General features: G+C 40.6%; 1 protein-coding gene and 1 long non-coding RNA gene across 3 annotated transcripts in view; one reads left to right on the forward strand and one right to left on the reverse strand.

The window, feature by feature from the left end:
• The window catches only part of SIRT1 (sirtuin 1), a 28,908-nt gene extending 15,390 nt beyond the window's left edge, over positions 1–13,518 (reverse strand). Inside the window, exons 1-5 of the mRNA XM_065407801.1 lie at positions 13,113–13,518; positions 10,056–10,172; positions 9,056–9,297; positions 7,466–7,618; positions 2,310–2,457 (exon numbers count right to left, since the gene is read on the reverse strand). Coding sequence (XP_065263873.1) covers positions 2,310–2,457; positions 7,466–7,618; positions 9,056–9,297; positions 10,056–10,172; positions 13,113–13,518 — 1,066 coding nt within the window. The remainder of the gene's footprint in view (positions 1–2,309; positions 2,458–7,465; positions 7,619–9,055; positions 9,298–10,055; positions 10,173–13,112) is intronic.
• A 203-nt stretch (positions 13,519–13,721) lies between these two features.
• On the forward strand, positions 13,722–22,561 carry LOC135881454 (uncharacterized). Of its 2 annotated transcripts, none has more exons than XR_010561543.1 (3): positions 13,722–13,849; positions 20,872–20,903; positions 21,275–22,561. It is a non-coding gene; the product is annotated as an uncharacterized LOC135881454 (long non-coding RNA). The 2 variants fall into 2 exon arrangements; XR_010561544.1 differs by having other exon boundaries at positions 13,722–13,842.
• The last annotated feature ends 4,717 nt before the right edge of the window (positions 22,562–27,278 follow it).

The raw sequence follows: 27,278 nt of genomic DNA on the forward strand, positions 1-27,278 counted from the left end.
ACATACTCCTGAAGTTTTTTTTTATTGGCAAGCACGGGTCATTCAGTTTACTGAATCCTGACAGCTAAAGAGAGCTGCCCTAGCGGAGGTGCTTATAGTAGTACTGGTGCAGGGGGAAAAGCACAGATCCTAAGAAGCCATCCAGATTCTCAGCCCCTTCCTCCAGCAGCGTAAGGGTCTGGGAAATGGAACTACTGTGGCACACCTCATAGTTCTTGAGCATCTTGATGAAGGCAGAGCACCTTTTTGCAACTATTTTCCTTGAGCCACCATAAGAAAGGAGGGTGGAACAAGTACAGGCAAAAGTTTGTCAGGGGATCTGAAAGGAACAATGCCCTTGAAATTTCTGCCACTTAGGGAAGAGAAGAGTAGGGGAAGTTGTTGCTACCCACTCCTCCAAACTTTAGCTTTAGAAGTTCAGACTGCAATATATAGTACTGAACTGTTATTTTGTTTGCACTAGCAAAGTCTATCTGGCTGGAGGACAGAAGCCTTATGGATGAGTCTGAACTGCCAATTCTATTAGAAGAGAGGCATAGGCCTACTGTCTCAGACTAGGAGAAAGACCAGGATCTGGAAACTGTTTGTAATTTATGTATGACCTCTGAAAAGAGTAAAGGGGCTCACGGCCTTTATTAGAAATTGAGTTGTTCCTTTATTAAGGTTATGGTGTCAGAAGACTGCTTTAATTTCTCTTCTGCTGAGGGAAGTGAGGTAAGGAATTCACACATTAACTTAACTTCCATTGGCAGAGATCCTGACAGCAATTTACAGCTGCTCCCTCCTTAGATCAAGCAGAAATCCAAAGGGAAGGCAGGCAGCAGATATAGCAGCTGCCCTTCCTAAAAGCGAATCTCCAGTGAGAAACCGGGGGTCAGGTTTGTGCAGAGAGATGCAATTTAAACCTCCATGTGGTAGCTTGGGTGAATCTAACCTGTGAAGTTAGAATCCGTACACAGCTTTCCCCCACCCACCCCCCATTTTGGTGGGTGTGAGAGTACAGTGAATAGGTAGAAAAGAAACAAGTTTCCTCTTTACCAAAATCCAAACTGGATTAGTTTATTCACTTCTACAACCTATGGCACATGTATAAATGATAATTTACCAGTAGGTTTTAGTCAAATATTTAGTGCAAAATATTTTCAAATAGAAAACAGTAAAAAGAAAAGAGTAGGAGATTAAATAGTAAATATTAATTTAAAAGATTTAATCTGTTTAAACAATGAAAAGTTGCTGTATTTTTTTCCTTAACATTGATGTGCACCTTCATCAAAAACAGTTCGGCATCTGAAAGATTCAAATCTGGGTTTAGCTGGTAAGTGAAAGATCCCTACAGTTTCCCCACTGTTTTTTGTCCCAAAAAGTTTTCATTCATTTTTTGGGCTTAGCAGGGGAAAGTGGCAGTTAAAATTTACTAACAGATTTATAAAAAAAAAAAAAAAAAAAACTATATGCATTTTTCTTAGCCAATAGTCCGGGGTTTAATAAAAAAAAAAGGGGGAAGATTGTATACATCTTATGAAACAGAATATAAAATGGTACTGGCTACAGCTTGAAATCATAGATCTTATGTATAAGTTTTCATTTTTCTTCCAGACATTTTGCTCTGTTTTTCAGAATTATGCCTTCTAGTAACTATGAATTTTTTTTTTTATTCAAGATTTTAAGATGCAGAACCATCCAAGCTAGAAAAGACCATATGACACTTCTCTTACCATTTAGGGAAGCCACACAGGACACTATCAGTTTTATGGTTCACCATTTTGTTGTTGTTGTTGATAACCTCTTATGATGGCCTTGTGTATTTTTACTTTGTATTTTTATACGGATTTAGCCACTATATTGTTCAAGCTAGGCTTGCAATACAACAGACAAGTTAATCATATCATTCAGCTGTTTTCTCACAACCTTAACTTTGCCCTGTAGTGTCACAATGAAGAAACCCCCCACCCCCCCCCAAAAAACTTAGCATCTTTAAAAATCAGTTTAATCTAATATGGGACCACAAACACTAAAATGCCTTTAACATAATCATATGGGCATTACAGCATGGAGTCATTACAGGGCAGTGCTAAGATAGTGTGGGTGCATCAACTAAGCATTTCAATACTTTAACATAGTTGGATTTCTTTTAAGTTTAACCTTTACTCTGAATTTCGTGAGTTTAACACATGTGGTTTTGGGATAATTGAAACATCTAATGTATTACTTCAAGTAGGAAAGGAAAACATTCTGAGAGATTACTTATATTATATCTTCTATGAGTGTACATTTCTAGAAAAATGCAGTCGTTTTAAAGTTTCACTGACCATGACACTGAATTATCCTTTGGATTCCTGCAACCTGTTCCAGTGTGTCTATGTTCTGAGTATAGTTGCGAAGTAGTTTTCCTTCTTTGTCCATCAAAGCTATGAACTTATGACAGAGAGATGGTTGGAACTGTCCAGGATATATTTCCTGCAGAATTGAGAATTACATTAGGATGAGTAAATAAATGCTAGAGCAACATTTTCAGTTCCTGATCCAGCATCATATAGAAAGATATACAATAAACCATTTCAAGCACGGAGACTCCTCTTATTTGGAGAGCAAAATATCAGTGCCAGTTAGTAGAGCAGTTATTGTAATTATTCCCTTCCCATGGTCCCATTTCTTTCAAATCCAACCCTTATTTCAATTGCTGCATTTTGACCATTGTTCACCACTCCAAGGTTTCTGCTAAAATCTGGAATACTATTTCTGATACAGACCAAAAGGAGATATGGGGTGGATTTTTTGTTTTTTTTTAAAAATTATGAAGGGAAAACATGGCTTTTGAAATGTAACATAACCTTAACGATAGCATTTGTGGTAGTAAATGTTATCAGATTGTTTAAGGATCAGAACTCTGACCAAAAGTTTGATAAGGAAACTGGAGTTGAATCTTAGGCTTGGGACAAACAGTAGTTCTGACACATCAGTAATGTGAATGAGAAGATCAGTGATTCTTGAAAAATTAATACCAGGAAAGCACCAGCTATCTGCTGGATATTGAGTGGGTTTGTGGAGCCTCCTTGTATAAAAATACAGAATATCAGCATCCTGCTCTCAACTTGTATTCATTCTTTAGTTTTGCCATATGCCTCTAAGTCATTGTAACACTGGAAAGCAGGAAGCTGCCTTAGTTGCAACAGCTTCTCAAGATCTTTCAAATGCTTAATCTATTTAAGTTACTTCAAATTCTAGTCAACCACTATCACTGCTGAATTGGAATGGAGGCTGTAATCTTGAAATAGTAAATACAGTGTAAAATTCTTCAAGACCAAGCATTTACAGGTGAAGAAACCAAGAAAGCTATTTTCTATTTATATCATTCCTATGAAAATAGCTATTTATAATGCATGTAACTATAAAGTTTGACTCTTAGAATACGGTCAATGAAAGATGGGTTAAGCTCTGTCTCCTAAAATCTCTTATCTTGAAGGACAGGAAAGATCACAGCTCAGTGGTTTGAGCATTGACCTGCTAAACCCAGGGTTGTGAGTTCAATTCTTGAGGGGGCCATTTAGGGATTTGGGGCAAAAATGTGTCTGGGGATTGGTCCTGCTTTGAGTAGGGGGTTCCACTAGATGACCTCCTGAGGTCCCTTCCAACCCTGATATTCTATTCTATGAAAGATCTTTGCAAACATCTAGAAAATAATAAGGTGATAAGTAACAGTCAGCATGGATTTGTCAGGAACAAATCATGGCAAACCAACCTGATAGCTTTCTTTGGCAGGGTAACAAGCCTTGTGGATAGGGAGAAGCGGTAGATCTTGACTGTAGTAAAGCTTTTGCTACGGTCTCGCATGACCTTCTCATAAACTAGGGAAATGCAACCTAGATGGAGCTACTATAAGGTGGGTGTATAACTGGTTGGAAAACCATTCCCAGAGAGTAGTTATCAGTGGTTCACAGTCATGCTGGAAGGGCATAACAAGTGGGGTCCTGCAGGGATCAGTTCTGGGTCCGATTCTGTTCAATATCTTTGCCAACAACTTCGATAATGGCAAAGAGAGTACACTTAAAGTTTGAGAAGGATACCAAGCTGGGAAGGGTTGCAAGTGCCTTGGAGGATAGGATTATAATTCAAAATTACCTGGACAAACTAGATAAATGGTCTGAAGTAAATAGGATGAAATTCAATAAGGACAAATGCAAAGTATTCCACTTAGGAAGGAACAATCAGTTGCACACATATAATAAGGGAAATTACAGCCTAGGAAGAAGTACTGTGGAAAGGGATCTGGGGGTCACAGTGGACCACAAGCTAAATATGAGTCAACAGTGTGACGCTGTTGAAAAAAAGCAAACATAATTCTGAGATGGTTACAACACCTCCTGCTAATACAAGACATGAGAAGTAATTCTGCGCTGATTAGGCCTCAATTGGAGTACTGTGTGCAGTTCTGGGCGCCACATTTCAGGAAAGATGTGAACAAATTGGAGAGAGTCCAGAGAAGAGCAACAAAAATGATTCAAGGTCTAGAAAACATGACCTTGAAGGGAAGAGTGAAAAAAAAAATTGGGTTTGTTTAGTCTGGAAAAGAGAAGACAGAGGGGACATAACAGTTTTCAAGTACATAAAAGGTTGTTACAAGGAGGAAGGAGAAGAATTGTTCTTCTTAACCTCTGAGGATAGGACAGGAAGAAATGGGCTTAAATTGCAGCAAGGGAGATTTAGGTTGGACATTAGGAAAAACTTCTCAATTGTCAGGGTGATTAAGCACTGGAATGAATTGCCTAGGTGGGTTGTGGAATCTCCATCACTGGAGATTTTTAAGAGCAGGTTAGACAAACACCTGCCAGGGATGGTCTAGATAATATTTAGTCCTGCCATGAGAGCAGGGGACTGAACTAGACCTCTCAAGGTCCCTTCCAGTCCTATGATTCTATGCTTTTTAGAATTTCCCTTCCATTCCTAGTGTCTAAAGTCTCATTCTATGATTTTGTACTGTAGTACTGAAAACTATACAAGCGATCTACATATAATATGCCCAGTTTTCACTGATAGTTGATTTTGTCACCATAATGGTTTCTTACATAAGTTTGAGAAGACAAAGAAAAATAATTAAACAGACCCTGCCAGGTAGTTTGTATTCTACATTTAAATTTTATTGAGAGGTTTTTTCATTGTCTATTTTCATTCTCCAAGCTGAATGAAATCTGAATAAAAACAGCAGCACCAATTAAATAGATTTTTAAAGTGTCCAGTTTTAATAGGCTAAAGTGTTATTAGTAACACAGCTATGTAAATGTTTAAAAAGTTACTTTAATCAAACCATGTCCACTGGAACATCCCCATATATACTTAAGAGAAAAGGTAGTCTTTTCCCTCAAAAAACAAGGAAGATCTATTTAATGGTAAACACAGACCATAATTTCAGATTTTTACTAAAAGAAATTAGTTTAAACAGAAAACCAGAAGTTCTGTACATACACATCAGTAAACTGTTGGTTTAACTTCTCCTTGTGTCAGTTCTACCTTTGACTGCTGTGTAACCTTCCATACCACCAGAGGCAAATTAGTAAGCAGGGAACGTGATTCATAAAGTTGATACCCATTAGAAAGGACATCTGCATCTAAATTGCAGCAATGGGCACTATGACCTTAAATTACATCACAGATTACGATCAGGCTATGATAGCTGCTATTAAACATTTATCTAGTGCAGTTAATTTACATCGCTCTTTACAAGCTTAGATGAGATCTATCCCCTGCCCCCAAATATTTATAATCCAAATAAAATAAGATACAGAAACAGTTTAGGGGAAAGGAGCATGTTGAGATTATTAATGAGAAGAAAAGAGGAATAAGTTTGAAATGATTTTAAAAGGAGCGGTATAAGAGGAGAGAGGAACAGAAGCAGCATGGTATATAAAGGCACAAAGCCAATAGGCAGAAGGAGATAAAGTAGAAAAGGAAGAAAACTAGGGGTGAGCGTATTAGAATGAATATAGGAAAAAGTAGGGTGAGAAGAGCACAGTAAGACCAGAAATGTAGGTTGGTGCAAGACTATACAAGGCCCTAATGATAGGAATAAAGAATTTGATACAATATAGAAAGCCCATGGATAGAGGGGGGGAGGGGGGGGGAGGGGAGAGAAGGGTGACACAGGCAACAGTGTGGCAGAAGTAGGGAGTGATTATTTTGGTAGCAAAGTATTGAGCTGACTGGAGATAAAGAGGCAATGAAGAAAAAAGGGAAAAAATTACAGTAATTGTTCTGAGAGATGCACAGACAAGGGTTTTAGCAGTGGGGCATGGGTGAATTTTGTAGATACTGAAGGAATCAGTAAGCTCCTAGGTATCTAAAGGACATGATTGGATTAGTGACTTCCAGGAAAACCAAGATGCTGCAGGATGTGATGTTTCTTCTCCAACCTCTGAGTTAGTACTAAACAGTGCTTTAATGAGTGGGATGCACCATGTTAATTCTGGTGCTAGGTTTCAAAGGTCCTTACCACTCCCCTAGAGATCCCATGGTATTTCATTTTGTTTTTGATGGAGTAATTAATGTTCTGAAGAAATTCCAAATTGGATATAATTGCATTTTGCTTCTGCATCTGACTTTTCATATGATCTCAATTAGATATCCTCCCTTTTTCCTAAAACCATTTAGCTTCACTGGCATTGTTCTAAAAAGCTACTGCATCCCATCCAATGGGAGACAGAAGTGATCCCTATATACAGTTTGTATTGTTTAATTCTTTAAGACATCTTTATGCTTGCAGAAGGAGTTACATAAAAAACCCAAACTAACAAGTCTGTCAGTATATGAAGACTTCCTCCTCTACTGGATTTTATGTCCCCTGGTTAAGTCTGAATGTATGCTATGAACTTGTTAAGTTGCCAGGTGTAATAAGCATGTCAAATAGGTCTCTGAATACATGTTAATTACACTCATGTGCTGCCAAGAGTCCCTCATGTTCCTCGTTTCTCTTCAGAGGACAACACCTACTAAGAGTTTTTGTGCCATTACTTGATAATGAAACACCATGCCACCTAGATAATCGCATCCTTGGCAAACATTTTCCAATACCTTCCCTGAAATAAGAGCCCAAATTAGAAAGGCTGTGTTAGCATCCCTATTACAAAAACAAAGTATCATAAAATTAGCAACATTTTACCCTTTTATTTTTTAATAATAAATATTCCTATTGAAGCCAAGATATGGCTTTACCTAGTATGAGATACAGAATACTGAGAATAGTTAAATTTGTTAACTCTGTAATTCTGGCCTCTTACTTTATCTTAATGAGGGATGGCCTTACTCAGTTTCACTTCATTACTGGTGACTAAGGCCATTCCTCATTAAGATAAATTCAGTAGCTTTAGGATTTGTCCTCGTTCATGAAGAAAAAGCAAAGGCAGAACGATCTTGTGTCTCTGACAGAGGCATATCTTTACTGTCCAAAATAATAAAAGCAGTTGGAACACAGTACCTTTGCAAATTTAAAAAACGGTCTTGGATCCTTTCTGAAGTATTCTATATCAAACATTGCTTGAGGATCTGGAAGGTCTGGAAAATCTACTGCAAGGCGTGCATAGATGCCATCTCTTGATCGAAAGTCAGGTATTCCACAAGAAACAGACACCTGAAATACAGGTTTACAATTTGTAGCCTGAAATCAACTGTATATTTGGATATGATGGCTTGCTAGCATATGCTATATTTGAGAACTCAACTTGTGTGTGCTACCAACTTTTAATATCAAAGAATGAGAACAAAGGCAATTTGAATAACCCAGGTCTACTTTATAGACTCCTTTTTGACAGAGCAATGTAAAGTTTCCCCATGAATGTGCAGGAAAAGGGAGGGGGAACATTAATTTAGCTTTGAGGTCACAAAAAGCTGTACAGCAATCTACATGTCAGGGACCAGCAGTTTAATAGACCACCATTGAAAATATATAGTACTGCATTAAAACTTTTGTAAATACAAGTACCCAGAGACCTAAAACAAGAACACTGAATTTGGTTTCCTAAAATGAAATTCATTGATTTACCGTACCAGTTGTAAACAAGAAGATTCATCCTTTTTAAATGTATTACTATAGTAGCAGATCAGCTTATTAACATTAACATTTATTTGCCTAGTGTAAATAAAGTAGGTTTTTTTAAAAAAATTGAGCACCAAATTAAGATATTATGTATGCTATTACTTTAATAAGTATAATCATGATTTCTCTAGCCAAAAATTTTCAATTTGAGGGCTTAATAGCAATTACAGTCTGAATGAAACAAGGCAGTACCAGGGCTGCTTCCTTCTCTTATGGGCACACTGGTTTGTCTCAAATTGCTCATCTCTACTTCTTATCGCACTCCATTTTAGGGGTGAAGAGGTAACAATCACATCTGTTCTCTCGAGCCAGTCATGTTACAACAGGAACAAAACAAAACAAAGCAAGCAATATTCCTTGACTTCTGCGCCATGACATGGTTGGTATGCAGAAAGACACAAATGTAAGAACTTTTGACTGTAGCAATATGTACTGTGTTTGATTACTTCTTAGAGTGCAACCAAATGACCAGATACAATGTTCTATCAAAGGAAGCTCAATCCAACTCCCATCCAAGTTAACAGTAGTTTTTCATCCAGTGGAAGTTATAGCAGGCCCAAACTAATGCAATAGAAAAATCTCAGTATCTGTTTCAGCAACACAAAGATGGGGATAGAAAATTAGTATTGTGGAACAGGTAACTAGGGATAAAAAAAAAAATTACATCTGTTGCCTTTAGATGCTAGACAAGTTAGAAAAAAAAGATATACAGTTGTCTAAGCTAAGGCATAACAATATCAAGCAAATTTTATTTCTCCAGTATATAAGATCTGTAAAATTAAATTTAGCTGATCAATTCTAAGTTTAGGCCCTGAGCCTGCGATTTAATGTCCAGGTGGACTGCTGCACCCATTCAGAGCACCACTGACTTCAGTGTGGCTCTGCATGAATGCAGCCTGCAGTAAATTGTTGGATCGGAACCTAAGTAGTTATCCATTTATTTTCACACTAACGTATTTTAGACATACATACCCCAGCTCCAGTCAAGACAATTATTTTTTTGCACTCTTGTAAAAGTTTCACAGCATCCTCAATAGTATTAATATCTTTTCGTTTTTTCCTTTTTGGTGGTTCTGAAAGAATGTTTATAACAATCTGCCACAGAGTCATATCATCCAGTTCAGGAGGAGGGATTGTTTCTGGAAGCAAATCCTTCAGAATTGTCCGTGGGTCTGTGCCTATCATTAGATGTTGTTGAACAAAAGTGTAGGGACCTATTATAGAAAAACAAAGTATATAAAATATGACATAACATTCTGAATCAAGGAAAATTCTTTAGACATTTTAGCTGACTGTTACTACTTCTCTATCTTACTAACCCAATTAAGAGCCTTTTCATCAACAGCCCTTATCTATATAAAACAGACTATTAGACTCAAATGTACTGGTGCTGTTTGTTCACTAAAGATAGATAAATTCTTAGTGAGTTATCTAGAAAATCCAACCAGACAGATTTGCCAGGGCAGGGTTTCTGTTGACATAAGATCCCATCTCTTATTATGCTTGAAGACTGTACATAATCACATAGTAGAACCCTAATTCCCAAATTATGTTTTCTTTTAAGAACTCTCATTCTGTGTAATGCTTCCAACATTTTGGACCATGTTTTCAGGAAAGATGTACTAAAATCTTGATTTGGAAGTGCTGGTAGAGAGTATTTGGCAATAAATCTAAATTTGGTGAAGTGCATATTTTTATATAGTGGTGAGATGTTTGAAAGATGCCATATAATATATTTTAGCTGCTTTACAGTAAGAAGGCTAAGGAATTTCTTCTGTTCACCTTTAGCCATCCAGACTTGATACAATATACTGCCCACAACTGCAACCTCCAGAAAAGTATAATACAGTAGTGTCAAAATAGCCTAGTGGACTTTTGCAACAGGAAGAGGATAATCAATATTAAAGGTCAGACATTAAAAAACAGTTAAAATTAAAGAACCTTGGAAATGATACATTATATAAACTTCTACCTATACGTGGTCTTGGAGTCCAGTCACTAGAGCTTGCACGTGAGGCTCTGTCATCTTCATCACTATCACAGGAATGGAAACCATTGGCTATGATTTCATCACTAAAAAGGATGTCATCTGCAAGACAGTACAACAACGTATTATTCTTAAGTCACAAGACTCCATTTTAAGCAGAAATATCATTATAAAAGGTTGAAATGTTACTATAGCTTTAGCAATGACCTGCAAAAGGATTTGTTTTTTTAATCCGGCCTTTTACAGAGAAGTTGAGAAAGGTTTTGCTAGTTGGGGGGAGGGGGGGGGGGAGGTGCAGGGGCTAAGTTCCCACTTGCCTTTTTTTTAAAGCTTTGAAATATCAAGTTTGGTCTTCCCTAGTTTTACTGGATATTTCAGAGGATTTATTTTGTTAAATTTCAGATCTCCATGGGGTGGTGATGGGTGGCGAATCTAATGCAGTTTCCTTTTTATAAAATGTTAATCACTGGTTAATTGGTGTTAATTCTCAACCCTCAAAAACAAAACAACAACAACAACCACCCACCACCACACACCAAAAACAAAGATGTGGAGTTTTAGAACACTCATACTAAAAATCCCTTCCTCTCTCAACTCCCACTTCAACTGCTCAACTTTTGTTTTCTTGAATCCGAAGAGGTCAACATTGCATTAGTTAACCATTAGTTCCTTATCTTGACTAGGATTTAAAAGTATGTCAGAATGCTTTAGCAAACATGTAAGAACAGTTCAGGGAAGACAAGCATGCTGACTTTAATAGTGCTAACTGGGATGAGTTAAAACCTAAGGGGGTGACTAGCCTTTCCAAATACGTTAGAACCTCAGATCTCCAACAAAACCAGGGGAAACCACATCTAATATGTCTGATTATTAAGTTGAAGAACAAGGGAAGATAAGTGGAAGTCACTCCTCACTACTCATTCCTTAAAAGAAGGAAAACCAAAAACTTTTCAGTTTCTTTATCCTATTCTGGATAAGGCCATATTCTTCCAAGCTAGGTAAATCCTCATTTTCTTATGTAAAAAAAATCAAGCAGAAAACACAGCAGGTACCCTTTATACAGAAAAAAGTAGTAAAAACCCTAACCCCATCCCCCTTGGCAGATATTTAAAGCTCTATTGTGAATAGGAACAAGGAAGGGGAGAAGAGACAAAATTTCAAATTTTAACTTGTAAAGGTTTTAAAAGGTATGAGTGCTATTTTGGTAATCTCTCCACTCACAGTGTGTTTTCTTAGCTGTTTGGACGGTTTTCACTCTCACCTCAAATCTTTATGCATAAATCAGAGTACAAATCCCATAAAGAAACAGAAGAATTGATAGTTGGTATACATTAGCGTACACAAGATGTAGGATTTGGTACACGCTCCTTAATGTCCACCAAGGGGCTGATTAATTTAAATAAGGTGTTTCACATGAATAAAGTTAAGGAAGTGTTTGAAGGATCAGGGCCTACATTGTTAACAGTTTGGACCCTCTGAAGATCCTCAACAATACTTCTCATCATAGGCAGTTTAAACAACTGTTTAACTATGCCACCCCTTTCATAGTCAGAGGATTACTCAAGCAGTGCAGTTTCCAGAAAGATAAGTATGCCTATTGAATCATGGATTCTCATCCATAGCTCTCAGCACTGGGGCTAATTACGGAAGGAGCTGGCATGACACATGCTTAATGAAGAATATCTCATATGAAATTTATTTTCAAGAAACAAAAGTTATTGAAAGTAAACCAATTACAAAAAGGAAAGAAAATAAAAATAGTGACAAGAAAACTGAATTTTTAAAACTTTCACTTTTAATAACTAAAGATGGTGTTACTAAGAAATTTGTTTACAACAAGACTTGAATCAATCTCCTTTTAGAAGTTCAGGAAATAAAACTGATAAAATTATGATGTGAAATTAAGAGGGTAAACGGAAATTGGTAAATTGGGAATAATGGATGCAAACTATACACAATACATGCAAAATTGTCTAGCAATAAGTATCATAGAAATTAATATAGCATTACTGTAGTAATGTAGAGAATTACTAGTAAGTTTGATATATATAATTTAACAGGTCCACAAGCAATGTAGTAATTTGTATGTCTATTGAGCTTTGTTTATTGTACAGAACATAAAAATTATAGAAGTTGAAAAAAGATAATCTTTCACAATCCCCACATATGGTAAGTGTCCCTTTCACACAGGAGTACAAACCAGAGGCCAAATACACCACTTTTCTACACCTGCAAGCCTAAGAGCAAGGATGGAGCAGAAAACGTTTGTGTAATAATACACATGCTCAGCACACACTTAATCATATAAAAAGCATGTGCAAAACGTCCATGCAAGTACAAGAGCAGCAGCATCTGGGGATCAGTGTGTAACAATGAACACACTCAAAGGGCATTTGGCAAGCATATATGTGCAAAGAGGTGAAACTGGGCAAGAGCCCATTGAGCATGACTGCAAAAAGATGTAGAACGGTTAGTCAACAAGAGCTTAGCACCACGGTCCTTAATAAGGTACTGCTGTTTGGTAGCAATTACACAACTGAATAAGCGATGCAAGAGGATAGGATGCTAAGCGCGGCTGGTTCCTCTCTGTACCTCCAAACACGGAGCGAGTGCATGACACTTCAGCTTTCCGCCACCCAACACCTGTGTGTAGCAGGTGATTCAGTGGCGGGTTGGGGAATTCATTTGCTTCTCACCAAGCCCAGACTGTGTTACACTTGGAGGCTAGGAGAGGATGGAAATTAATTGCACCTCTCCAGGCCGGAGAAGAGAGCGAATTGTGCTCCCCAGTGCGGAGTGGGTGTGGCAGATGGGTCTGGCAGGTTGCTCGTCCCCCCAGGTGTGTGTTCGGTGGGGGGCGGATATCGGTGACTAGTGTCACACAAAAGGGAGGAGGCTCGTAGCATTGCCACCCCCCGAGCTGTCAGTGCTGGGGTAGGCCTCCCTGTGCTGCGATCGGCCTCCGGCCGTGCGCAGCGGTTGGGGCCGGGGGTATCACTGCCCCAGGCGGCGGAAGGGGGCCGGAAGGGGGCCGATCCTCACCAGGATGCGGGGCAGCCGCCTCGGCCGCCCCGTGTGAACACTGCGACCGTCTGTAGCCAATGGCCGTCTCCACCGCGTCTCCACTGGGCGCCGTCTCCGCCCCCTCCCCCTGTTGCTGCGGAGGCGGCTCCTCGCGGGGCAGGCCCCGCAGCCCGGCCCCGTTCTCCCCGCCGCTCCAGCCCGCCGCTCCCTCCCCCTGCAGCCTCACCACCGCCGCCGCCCTAGTCGCGGAGCCTGTGGTGGGCGCCGTCCCAACCCCTCGTTCTTGGCCTAGGCCCTTCCCCGAGCCCCGCCCGCCGCTGTCTTCCGAGTCCAGGCGCTGGCGCTTAGGAAGGGGCTCGGCACCCTCGGCCGCAGCGCAGCGGCCGCTACGAACTTGGAGGAGCAGAGTCTCCTCGTCCGCCATCTTGGAGCAGCAACCGCCGCCTCCCCCAGTACGGCACAACAGCACCTCAATTACACGGCCCCTTTTCCCGACCCCCCTCCCTCCAGGGAGAGATTTAAACCCTGCACGTGACCGCGCCACCGCCCACGCGGACACCCTCCCCGCGGAGGCCGCAGCAACAACAAACCGGGTCACGTGAGGGGAAGGGATGCGGGGGGAGGAAATGCCGCCGTCACGTGACCCTGTACTCGGGCCTAGCGCACCTAGTCGATGTCCTCCCAGGTGCTCCCCTTCACGTGACCTATCTCCCAGCCAGCCACAAGCTTCGCCCGTTGCCCGTGCAAGGTGTTATGTAAGGGGAGCGCACGCAGGCGGGGGTGAGGTGGGGTTATTGGAGGGGTGAGCTGCTAGGCGCTGTGGTTTCGTGAAGGCTGCGGGGCTTGGGGAAGGAGGGAGTGCAGTAAAAGGCATGGATGGGGCAATAGCTGCATGTATGGGTAGAAGTTACATGGAAAGAGTCACACATATGGTAGGTAAGAGGGGCTGGGTTGTGTGACTTGGAAGGACGGGGAGCAATCCAAAGAGCTCAGCTCAGGTGAGGGCTGTACCAGTTTAACTAATGGTGCGTGTTAAAAGTAATTTAGTTAAATCAATGGAAGTTTATATTTTAGATGCTTAGTTCAACTGAGTATTTCTGTTTAACTTATTCTGTGTTTTGGAGGATTTAAACTAAACCCCAAATAAGCTACTATTAAATAGAAAGTAGTATGTATGCATGTGCAAACTTGCACAGGTTTAACTAAATCAGTTTAAAAGCACACCTTTAATTAAACCGGTACCAGTTTGTGTAGACAAGCCTAAAATCACTGGGTTTCCTGTTTTTTTATTCCCATCAAAGTAGGAGAAAAAGGAAATCACTCATGTCTGAGCAGCCAGGTTGGAGATGGGAAGAGAGAAATGGAGATATTAAACATTATTGCTAACCACACGTATTCAAAAATCCTTAGTGGCTTAAAAATGAGACTTTAAAAAAGCCCAAATGTATTCATTTTTAATTTGCCTTGTGGCTTTTGAGCCTCATGTTTTCAAGCTTTTTAAAATGATTTTTAACTACATCAGAAGCAGGAAGCCTGCTAAACAACCAGTGGGGCCCCTGGACGATCGAGATACAAAAGGAGCACTTAAAGACAATAAAGTCATTGCAGAGAAACTAAATGAATTCTTTGCTTCAGTCTTCACGGCTTAGGATGTTAGGGAGATTCCCAAACCTGAGCCGGCTTTTGTAGGTGACAAATCTGAGGAATTGTCACAGACTGAAGTGTCACAAGAGGAGGTTTTGGAATTAATTGATAAACTTAATAGTAACAAGTCACCGGGACCAGATGGCATTCACCCAAGAGTTCTGAAAGAACTCAAATGTGAAATTGCGGAACTACTAACTATGGTTTGTAACCTGTCCTTTAAATCGTCTTCTGTACCCAATGACTGGAAGATAGCTAATGTAACGCCAATATTTAAAAAGGGCTCTAGAGGTGATCCCGGCAATTACAGACCGGTAAGTCTAACGTCAGTACCCAGCAAATTAGTTGAAACAATGGTAAAGAATAAAATTGTCAGACACATAGAAGAACATAAATTGTTGGGCAAAAGTCAACATGTTTTCTGTAAAGGGAAATCGTGTCTTATTAATCTATTAGAGTTCTTTGAAGGGGTCAACAAACATGTGGACAAGGGGGATCCAGTGGACATAGTGTACTTAGATTTCCAGAAAGCCTTTGACAAGGTCCCTCACCAAAGGCTCTTACGTAAATTAAATTGTCATGGGATAAGAGGGAAGGTCCTTTCATGGATTGAGAACTGGTTAAAAGACAGGGAACAAAGGGTAGGAATAAATGGTAAATTCTCAGAATGGAGAGGGGTAACAAGTGGTGTCCCCAAAGGGTCAGTCGTAGGACCAATCCTATTCAACTTATTCATAAATGATCTGGAGAAAGAGGTAAAAAGTGAGGTGGCAAAGTTTGCAGACGATACTGAACTGCTCAAGATAGTTAAGACCAAAGCAGACTGTGAAGAACTTCAAAAAGATCTCACAAAACTAAGTGATTGGGCAACAAAATGGCAAATGAAATTTAATGTGGATAAATGTAAAGTACATACAATATGATGGGGGCTAATTTAGCTACAACTAATCAGGGAAAAAGATCTTGGAGTCATCGTAGATAGTTCTCTGAAGACGTCCACGCAGTGTGCAGCGGCAGTCAAAAAAGCAAACAGGATGTTAGGAATCATTAAAAAGGGGATAGAGAATAAGATGGAGAATATCTTATTGCCCTTATATAAAACCATGGTATGCCCACATCTTGAGTACTGCGTACAGATGTGGTCTCCTCATCTCAAAAAAGATATACTGGCACTAGAAAAGGTTCAGAGAAGGGCAACTAAAATGATTAGGGGTTTGGAACGGGTCCTGTATGAGGAGAGATTAAAGAGGCTAGGACTTTTCAGCTTGGAAAAGAGGAGACTAAGGGGGGATATAATAGATGTATATAAAATCATGAGTGACGTGGAGAAAGTGAATAAGGAAAAGTTATTTACTTGTTCCCATAATATAAGAACTAGGGGCCACCAAATGAAATTAATGGGCAGCAGGTTTAAAACAAATAAAAGGAAGTTCTTCTTCACACAGCGCACAGTCAACTTGTGGAACTCCTTGCCTGAGGAGGTTGTGAAGGTTAGGACTATAACAGGGTTTAAAAGAGAACTAGATAAATTCATGGAGGTTAAGTCCATTAGTGGCTATTAGCCAGGATGGGTAAGGAATGGTGTCCCTAGATTCTGTTTGTCAGAGGGTGGAGATGGATGGCAGGAGAGAGATCACTTGATCATTACCTGTTAGGTTCACTCCCTCTGAGGCACCTGGCATTGGCCACTGTCAGTAGACAGGATACTGGGCTGGATGGACCTTTGGTCTGACCCAGTTCGGCCATTCTTATGTTCTTAAGCTTTTCTCTGCATCTGAAGAAGTGAGGTTTTTTACCCATGAAAGCTTATGCCCAAATAAATCTGTTAGTCTTTAAGGTGCCACTGGACTCCTTTTTCTTTAGGGGTAGAAATTCACTTAAATATTTTTTTATATGAAAGCTAAGATTCTCACAATATACCTCCAGGAGATGACCAAGTATTATGAGACCTGTTATCAAATCATGAGCTGGCAACACTATTAAATGTTACACTGCTCATAAGGCATTGGAATGGCCATATCCAAATAGTAACAAACATTGCTATTAGTCTACTTTGGGCATGTCTACATTACATGGCGGAACTTAGCTATAATGCCCATAATGTAGACACTTCCTATGTTGATGGAAAGAGGTTTTCCATTGATGTAGGTAATCCACCTTCCCGAGCAGCAGTAGCTAGGTTGATAGAATAATTCTTCTGTCGGTCATACCACCACCGCGGGGGTTAGGTCAGCTTTACTAATGTGCTATGGGGTGTGAGCACCATACGTAGGTCGATCTAATTTTAAGTGTAGACACGGCTTTAGTCTTCATGCTTTTCCCTTTAACTTTTCTTTTCTGATACTCATTCACAAGCATATCTAGTCACCTTACATGATGTTACCAAATGCCTCTTTTCCCTTCACTATATATAATTCTAGATGTGGCCAATAAATGATAACTAGCCTAATCTATTCTATTCCTTGTCTATTTGCTGAAGAGTTTGCTTTGTTCACTGACAGGAGGATGTTATTTGAGATTGAAGAAACAGAGACTGCATTCTTTCTTAGTGTGTCAGCTATTTGCTTTTCTGGTTTTATAGTATCTTAAAGTTTTATTAATTTTTTTTATATGCACGTATTGTGGGCTGCATTTTCATGGTTCATATAAACTAATTTTATTTCAGTTTAGTCAGTTTGTCCAATATATCAGATAATGAAGCCATTTTACTTTAGAAAGGAGTGTGTCTCAATTGGGCCTGCATACTAGATTCTACACTGCAATTGTGTGGATTTTAAAAAAAAGCTTTTGTAGAACACCTTGGTTCTTTGTCCTATGTGTAGTGTAGAATCGTCCACTGCAATGGGGAAATATTTCCTGACACTTACCAATGTTTGTGGAGATGTACTCTCAATTATTTTAATAAGGGTTTGATAGAGTTTGCCAACGAACATGGACAAATGTTTCCGATTTCTTTCAGTATCTACTTTTAGCATAAGAACCTAAGCTCCATGTTTAGTGTTTGATATATTTATAACTTCTCCCATAAAATAGGCCAGTTAGTGCCTCATCCAAAGCCCATTGAAGTCAATGGCAGTTTCCCCACTAATTCAAGTGTGATTAGGATCAAGCCTAGTGCCTAATATAATCCTTTTAGTAGTTTAGATTTTATGCCCTTCTCTGTATAAAGGGTCCTAAATACACACCTTGAACTGAGTGTGTAGTGTCACATCTGGAGACCACTGCCTGTCATGCTGATCGAAGTTTTCTTATGTCCCCCGGCGGTCTTTCTATATCCGTCTCTTGTTCTATACGTAGATTATATGGTCTTTGGGGGAGGAACAGTACTTTTGTTCTGTGTTTGTTACTCCTGGGGGAATTCTGCATGTGACATAATTAATGAGCTGCACATTTTTAATTTTTGTGCAGAAAAAAGCTGCTGCTGAAAAGTTATTCAGTTCCACCTTTTGCCCACCAGAGTGCGCTGTGGCGCTAGAACACAGCAGCACCGCCCAGCAGAAAATACCTTCTGCAGTTCCACCTTTTGCCCACCAGAGAGCACTGTGGTGATAGAACACAGCAGCTGCTCCCAGCCAGCTAGGGAAGAGAAAGAGCTTGCCTTCTTCACAGTGCCTGTCGGGCCAGGTCAGGAGACAGGGGTTATGGGGCTGCTGGGGGGGGGGTCAGAAGGGGCTCATAAGGGCTAGTGGGGGAGGACAGACTGGGGCAGGGGCTGAATGGGACTGGAGGTGCAAGGCCACAGTGGGGAGGGAGGTGCAGGGCCACATAGGGACGGGGGGTGGCTGAGTGGGGGCATAGAGACACATTAGAGGAGGCGTGCAGGGCCACATGAGTATGGCTGGAGTGGGTGTCTGAGTGGAGGTGGAGAGACACATGTGCCTGACTGAATTGGGAGAGGCTAGGGATCAGCCAGGGTCTGCCTGGGGGAAGCTCCCTAACAATCCCTCTCCGCCTCCACTCAAAACCTGTTCCACACTTCCCCCCCATACCCAACAACCCTACAAGTTCATACCCAGGCTCCTTCCCAGCAATTATTTCCCTCTCCCTCAGCTGCTCCGTTACTCCTGACCTCCCCGCAGCCTTTGCACTGGTTTTGGAGGATGTAGGAAATATGGTTCTGTATTGTAGTTTAAATGAATTATTACTCAGAGTTCTGTATTAATATAATTAATGTTTGTCAAAAAACATTTTCTAAATCTTTTTTGTTGTCTGTATTGTTACAGACATACTTGCTAACAGGTATTTTGAAATAAACGATCAAAATAATTTAAACTGGTTGATTATATTGTGTTATGTTGACAAAATATGCAGAATTTGAAAATACTGTATACAGAATTTTAAATTTTTTGATGCAGAATTCCCCCAGGAGCAGTTTGTACAGTGCCTAACACAGTGGGGACTTGGTCCTTGACTAGGGGTCCTAGACGCTGTGATAATACAAATAATAAATGCTGACAGCAACATAGACAACAGATTTACTTCAATTTTACTCCCATATCACCTAGGGACATGAATGTTATTAAATAGCTGTACTGTCCTAACTAAACCCACTGTATACAGAATTTTAAATTTTTTGATGCAGAATTCCCCCAGGAGCAGTTTGTACAGTGCCTAACACAATGGGGACTTGGTCCTTGACTAGGGGTCCTAGACGCTGTGATAATACAAATAATAAATGCTGACAGCAACATAGACAACAGATTTACTTCAATTTTACTCCCATATCACCTAGGGACATGAATGTTATTAAATAGCTGTACTGTCCTAACTAAACCCACTTCCTTTATCGTACTTATTGGATTCTGTGCAAAATACTGCTATCTGAATTCAAAGCAGTCTATGGGGAACAACATTTTTACATCTACTTCTTGTTTGCTTTTTACTAGTTTTACAAGCCCACTTTTTCTAACAAGGGCAAGTTAGCAACCAGAATGTCTATGTTCATGATCCTAAGTTGTTCATACTACATTATCCACCTGTTGGGTCCCATTAAGATTCTGATGCTAATAATTGTAGGCCAGAAGCTAGGACACTGGACTGGGGCTCAAGATACCTGGATTCTATTCCCAGCTTTGCCACTAACCTGCTCTGTGACCTTGGGCAAACTATTTCACCTCTCTGTTCATCTCCCTGGCCACTCTTTGTCTGCCTTGTCTATTCAGATTGAGTTCCTCAGGGCAGGAACTGTTTCTTACTATGTTGGTATGGTGCCTAGCATAATGCAGCCCAATCTTGGAGGTGGTACTACTAATTGACATATTCTGATTAAGAGAGAGAGGGAAGCTGATATAAGAAGAAAATGAGAGAAAAGTTACTTAGAATATTAGTGGATCTTTGTTTCTGCGTGAGGAGATGCTTAGTGGTCTAAAATATTAGATCTTCAAATATCTGATGTCTCAGACCTGCATCAATAGGATATATAAACTGAGTTCCCTGCAGTTTTCTGTGTGAATTTTTCGGACCAGAACTTTACAATGGAGACGTCGTGCACTGAAGAGCTCATAATTTATTTTGTAAGAGTAGGGATTTGCTCTGATGATATGTGCCACTTTACCCTGGTTCCTACCATTATGCAAAAATACGTGCACTACTTGGTTGCTACCTTACATTGGTTACAGAAGTTGGTGTTTTGAGTTTTCATGATCTGTCGTCTTTTTTTTTTTTTTTTGATAGCTGTACATAGGAGGATCACTCCTGGTACTAGGTTGTGAACTACCATTGTATGGTCAGTAGCAAAATAATTTTTCCATCTTGCTTAGCACCAATTCAGGACAGCACTGTAGCATGTGCTTTTGATTCAGGAAAGCACTTATGGTTACACTTATGGTTAGCTTCACTACAGTGGGATTTTAAGCATGTGTTTAAGTTAAGCCTGTGCTTAAGTGCCCTTCCTGAATAGAAACACTTCTCTGAATCAGAGCCTTAGTTTGAAGGCTTTTTGGATCAGGACCTTTTTTTTCAAGATGTGCGTACAGACCTAGCATACTCGAGACCCGATCCCTTACTGGAATCTCTATGTTCTTCTGCAATGCAAATATTTATAAATTAAATTATAACATACTTTACACTGTATATTTGTGTGGACATTATATACATGATATTGTGTCTGTTAACTTTGTTCTTGTCTCTACAGGTGAAAGCCTCTTCAGTTCTTAGACTATAAGGGTAAGCATGCATAGATTTAAATTGCATTGTGCATGTGTATTTTTGTTTATATATTTCCGTAGACAGGTGCCCTGTGTTCAGAATATCTGAAATTCAGATAATCAGAATTTTGGAAAAACTTGGGTTTGGAGCACACTTATAAAATTTGGACAACTGGAGTTTAGATAATCACAGGTGAAATAGAACAGCGGCTGTGAGAATATTGTAATTTAAAACACAATCAGTGCTATCTTTAATTGTTGCACAGTGCTTGGGCACAAGAGAGATACCACTGCGAAGGGCACCTAGAAAAAATCTCTACTGCTGTTGATTTGTTACTTTAAAATGTTGTATTATATATATTCTGAAATTAAAGTATTTAACATTTTCAGGAGGAAAATACAAATAAGAATCTATGTAAAAACAAAACCTGTACAGAGGAGTCAGCAAATGGTGACCAAATCAATGGCTTGACGTCATCTTCCAGTTTGTTTAGCTGTTTCCGAAATGAGCTGAAGACTGATACGATGCAAACAGTGTTTGCTGTTGTCAGATGCCACCGGTGTGGTGCTCTGCTTGCTCCTATGTTAATATCACTCGGCTGCGTGCGTGTGTTCCCTCCGTGTGCTGTCCCAGCTCTGCGCAGATAGCTGACACAGCAGACCCGACGAGAACCCCCAATAACCACAGAGTCTAGTAAGATGCAAAGCCACGTCGAGTAGGTTTATTGCAATCTTGGACACAATGGCAGTTCCCCGTAGATTACTTAGTCTACCGGGCATACTACGAGAAAGTGCCTCTTGGCAAGGACCCGGCTCAGTGGCGGGACTTTCCACTGCCCCCGTGGCCGGACAAAGACACCCACTCAGGGATGCATTCTTATACACAGATACAAACAAGTTACACATCACTCCTGACGTATTGAGGTGCAACCCCTCTACGCAGCAAGGTACAACCCCTCTACGTAGTAAGGTGCCGCCTCTCACCTTGTACATGTTGGTTCAATCAAAACAACTCTATCCATCATTTTACCCTTTTGCCCCTGTCATTGGGATGGGTCGGCCTGTTCCATGTTATCTGTGGAATGTTCCAGTATAGTGTGTTCTGTACTTTAACTTTGCTAGGTGAATATATATTTATGCAACATCAGCCCTTTTCCTGCCAGCTTCTGTGAGCAGGGCCTGCCTCTGGCTCACAGCTTAACTTTGCTTTATATTAGCAAAGTCTTGACCATTACTTTAGTTCAGGCCTTAGGCCTCATACCGGGCCTCTGATACCAAGGTTTATATCTTAGGGCCTCCTCTTACTACATTTGCTTTTGAAAAATTAACTCTGAATTTTTAAAAACGCAGCATTGCATTTTTTCAGCAGCCTGGCTCCCTCCATTCTGGTATTGGCCCACAGTAGTCTTCATGTAAACAGCTAAATCTGGGGGGTGAAGGTTGATATAATAATCTTTGTGATAGTAAAAAGAAATAGTTTGTTTAAAATATGTACACATGCATGGACATATATTACTGCCTAATATCATAAGCTATTAACAGAATATCTCTGTCAATTTAAACATTAAATTTTATTAAATAAGACAATTACAACTCCTGGGTTGGGCACCTAGAATCTGTCCTTTTGTTTTCAGGTGTTGTTAAAGAGCAGTTTTAAAAAAATAAACTTTAAGCCAAAATTTCTCCTGTTCCTTCTTAGTCTGAAAAGTGACCTTTTTGTGTGTAACTTAGGTAAAATTCCAGTTGGTCATTTGAGTTGTCTTAGAAAGAAAAAGGGTTTCTCATGCTCTAAACATTTTTTTTCCCTGTCATTTTTCAGAAAACTGAGAAATGGGTCCTTTCCAAAATTTTACATTCCCTTGACTAAGGACTTGTTACATGTACTGAAATAACTAAATCTATTTTAATTCATACCTTTTTATTTTGCTGCATGCTTGTGTGTGGACACTCTTATTTTGGATTAAGAGAGTACTGTTTTGTTTTAGAGTCATATTTCAATTTAGTTGAAATAATAAGGGGTGAAATAGCTATACAGGGCTTGCCTAGTATATTCAAAAAGAATTAAAACTAGAGCAGTTATTTTGGTGCATATTTGTGTGTAAGACAAGACGTTAGTGTTCAAGTGGAACAAGTGTCTGACATATTCAAGGACACTTAGGTTCTAAGGCTACATTTAAAAAAAAATGGGTGCAAAAAATTAGGTTCCTAAATCCAAATTTAGGTCACAGTCCGTATGTGTAAAGTTAAGTATTTGTGTGTGAGTAGTCCTACAGAAGTCGTTGGTTCTGATTCAGGAAAGAATGTACTGAAATCCATCCCTATTCAGTACATCACTAACTTGAAGCATGTGCTTAAATACTATCCTGAATAGATATCCTTTCCTGAATCGGGGCTATATTTTGTAAACACAACACTTCTATCTGAAGTCAATGGAAGTGATCAAACTTCATACAGTTACTGGAAGTTCTCTACCATAGGAGGACAACCAAAACACAGAGAAAATATGTAAATAAATGCAATACAAAATTAAAGCTAGCAAGTACAGTGCATGAAATTAAAAATTCTTTCATATCACACTTCTTGTGCCTTGTTTTGTTTTTGTTTGTTTGTTTGTTTTTTGGGGGTTATTTTTCTTTTAAATATATCCATAGTTAAGGATTCCAGTCCTCCTCCTCCTCCTCCTCTGATCCTTCTTTAAGAAAAATAGCCACTGAAGTTCAGTATTTCCTGAGCTCAGTGCACCAGTCTTATTTGGTAAATGAATGGAAATAAACTATTTGGAAACTACAAAGTACAGAATTACACATACTAGATTTTCTTGTTTGTGCATGAAGGGCCAAATCATGGCAAAACTTCCATTGCATTCACTGGAACCAGGATTGGACCCTGTTGATTCACATATAAGTAATACTGTGTAAACAATATTGGAGATAATATTCTGTTTGTAATTGGCTAGTACAGAATTACAAATATGAGACTTCGTCATCTGTGCTAACTATGTACACTTACTTAGAAGTGTAAACAGTGTAAATCATGTAAACAGATTTGTAGGTAACCTTTTGTAACTGAATGGCAAAACTTCATGTAGATCCTGCCATTTCCTGGTCTGTGTTATTTCACTTTCAATACATCTTAACAATATTTTTCTCTTTCATATCCTTTGTATTTATTATCCCTGGGACAGATTCTGCCATCTTTACTTATGTTGAGTTGTACCTTACTCCAGGAATAGCCCTACTGAAATCTGGGACTACTTGTTGAGTAAGATACTACTGAGTAAGAGTGGCAGAATTTTCCGCCTATATCAAGGGTGGGCAAACTTTTTCGCCCGAGGGTGACATCGGGGAATAGAAATTGTATGGCGGGCCATGAATGCTCACAAAATTGGGGTTGGGGTGTGGGCTCTGGGGTGGAGCTGGGGATGAGGAGTTTGGGGTGTAGGAGAGTGCTCTGGGCTGGGACTGAGGAGTTCAGAGGGTGGGAGGGGGATCAGGGCTGGGGCAGGAGTGTGGGAATCAGTGCAGGTTCCGGCTGGGGGTGCGGACTCTGGCGTGGGGCTGGAGATGAGAGGTTTGGGGTGTAGGAGGGTTCTCCAGGCTGGGATCGAGGGGTTTGGAGAGTGGGAGGGGGATTAGGGCTGGGGCAGGGGGTTGGGGTATGGGGAAAGGTTCAGGGGGTGCAGGCTCCGAGCGGCGCTTACGTCAAGTGGCTCCTGGAAGCAGTGTCATGTCCCCCACTCCGCCTCCTTCGCAGAGGCCAGGCCAGGCAGCTCTGAATGGTGCCCTGTCCGCAGGCACCGCCCCTGCAGCTCCCATTGGAGCGTGTAGGAGCTGGAGCAAGGTTATGCTGCAGCTTCCGGGAGTTGCGTGATGCAGCCCCCAACCCAGCACCCTGGCTGGAGCACTGGAGTGGGGCCAAGCCATGTGGTCCGGCCCCGACCCAGCGCCCCGCCCAGAGCGCCGGAGTGGGGCCAGAGGGCCGGAGCAGGAGCGAGGTGCAGCTTGCGGGCTGGCTTAAAACGGCTCACGGGCTGTAGTTTGCTCACCCCTGGCCTATATGTATGTGTGTTAATATGTTATGCTGAACTATCCTAAAGGGGTAGACTATACCTATCTCTAATGATAAAGCCATACAGGGGAGAGGGTGAGAGTAAGGATTCTCCCCCCACCCCCATACACTTCTAAGGTAGAAGTGAGTCAGGCAGGAGTAGGTAGAGCCATAGCTGTCTCCTGACCCCAATGTGCTGGGCAGCAGAACTGACTGGTCACAGGATGGGCATATTGATCAAGTCTCCCATTATGTCAGGGAGATTGCTGTTTACAACCCAAAACTCCCAACTTCAAAATGTTATCCCCAGCATAAAGCTATTGTGTACTTTTGGCCAAGCCAAACCTGAGTGGCGCTGTGACCCTGTGCACCTAGTTGCAACTCACTCAGATTTGAAGGGGATGGGTGTAGGGGCTTATGGGCCAGTGGGATCATAGAATCATAGAATATCAGGGTTGGAAGGGACCTCAGGAGGTCATCTAGTCCAACCCCCTGCTCAAAGCAGGACCAATTCCCAACTAAACCATCCCAGCTAGGGCTTTGTCAAGCCGGGCCTTAAAAACCTCCAAGGAAGGAGACTCCACCACCTCCCTAGGTAACGCATTCCAGTGCTTCACCACCCTCCTAGTGAAATAGTGTTTCCTAATATCCAACCTAGACCTCCCCCACTGCAACTTGAGACCATTGCTCCTTGTTCTGTCATCAAGTTGCAGTGGGGGAGGTCTAGGTTGGATGCTGGGGATAACATTTTGAAGATTTGATGATCACACGACAGGGGGAGGGAGTGCCTGAGATGGGAGGAGGGTCAGGTGTAGGGGCCAAATCTATAGCTCCCCACCTTACATGGCTCTCTGCAGCCCTTAATCAGCCTCTCGTTAGGCTTTATTAGCAAATTGAGTACTACCACAACTCTCCTTTAAATTAATTTGAAAATGTTATTGGTTGGTATGATGGTGGGAAGTATGCTACAGGTTAACAAAGAGATGCTGTAAATTACTCTTCACAGTAGAAACTTGAGAGAGAGTGTGAGAGAGGGTGCCTTTTTTGAGGCAAGATTGTTCCCGGGAGCTACTGCACCTATGCATTGCCCCTCACAGATGGCACAGTTTAGTCCTAAATAATTACTAATGTGTGCAGTATTCCATATTTAAAAATTTAATAAAGATTTTCACCAAGAGAGCCTTTTCTTTATTATTATTGTTTGGTTCTCTACATCAGCGGTTCTCAACCAGGGGTCTGAGGCCCCTGGTGGACCGTGAGCAGGTTTCAGGGGGTCCGCCAAGCAGGGCCAGCATTAGACTCACTTGGGTCAGGACAGAAAGCCAAAGCTCCACCTCCCCGAGCCCTGCCACCCAGGCCTGAAGCTGAAGCCTGAGCAGCTTAGCTATGCAGGGCCCTGGGCAATGGCCCTGGGCAATTGCCCTGCTTACTACCCCTTAATGCCGGCCCTGGTTTTTATATTCAGAAAAACAGTTGTTGTGGCATAGGTGGGGAGTGGAGGTTTTATAGCATGTTGGGGAGCCTCAGAAATAAAAAGGTTGAGAACCCCTGATCTACGTCCTTCAGTTGGGAACTGGAAAGCAATTTTTCAGAACTTTGTTGATTTCTTCCAACTACTTAAAAAAAAACAAAAAAACCCAAAAGAGCAGATAGAGTTTTCAGACTTCTCCTGAGGAGCTATATTTGTGATTTTAACACACTAAAATGTTTTCAGTACTGATTCATTAAATTAATGTTGTCTTGTAATTGAATTAATATTTCCTTCTCTCTATACTATATCTACAATTCCCTGTCCTAATAAACTTTATGAATATACAATAAAAAACTAAGGAAACTCTAACAAGAAACCACCTTTAGTCAGTTATGGTTGTGGAAGAACATCTGTTAATTTATAGTATGACAGTTTTACTTCTGTAGTTATAAAATACCATTTGCAAGGGTAGAAATCATAGTTAAGGTTTCATAAACAACACTAAATCTGCCTCTGGATCCTTTGCCATCCTCTACCTAAACATTTATATTTACATTTCTAGCATGGGCTGCTAAGCCTACTAAGTAACCATATGCAGAAACAAAGTACATAAAATAGTGACTACATTAATTTATTTCACAGAAATTATGTGTTTTAAAAACTATCAGCAATATTTAATGCCATTAAACATCTTGGGCTACAAAGTTCTTACAGAAAAAGGGATAAATGGAACAAAAAAAAAAAGAAAAATGAGCTGCTTAGTTCATCCAATCCTGCAAAGACTCATGCAAATATAGAGTCCAGTGGAGGGCAACGAAAATGATTAGGGGGTTGGGGCACATGATTTATGAGGAGAGGCTGAGGGAACTGGGCTTA

This window comes from Emys orbicularis, chromosome 7, assembly GCF_028017835.1.
Source record: "Emys orbicularis isolate rEmyOrb1 chromosome 7, rEmyOrb1.hap1, whole genome shotgun sequence".
Taxonomy (NCBI): Eukaryota; Metazoa; Chordata; order Testudines; family Emydidae; genus Emys; species Emys orbicularis.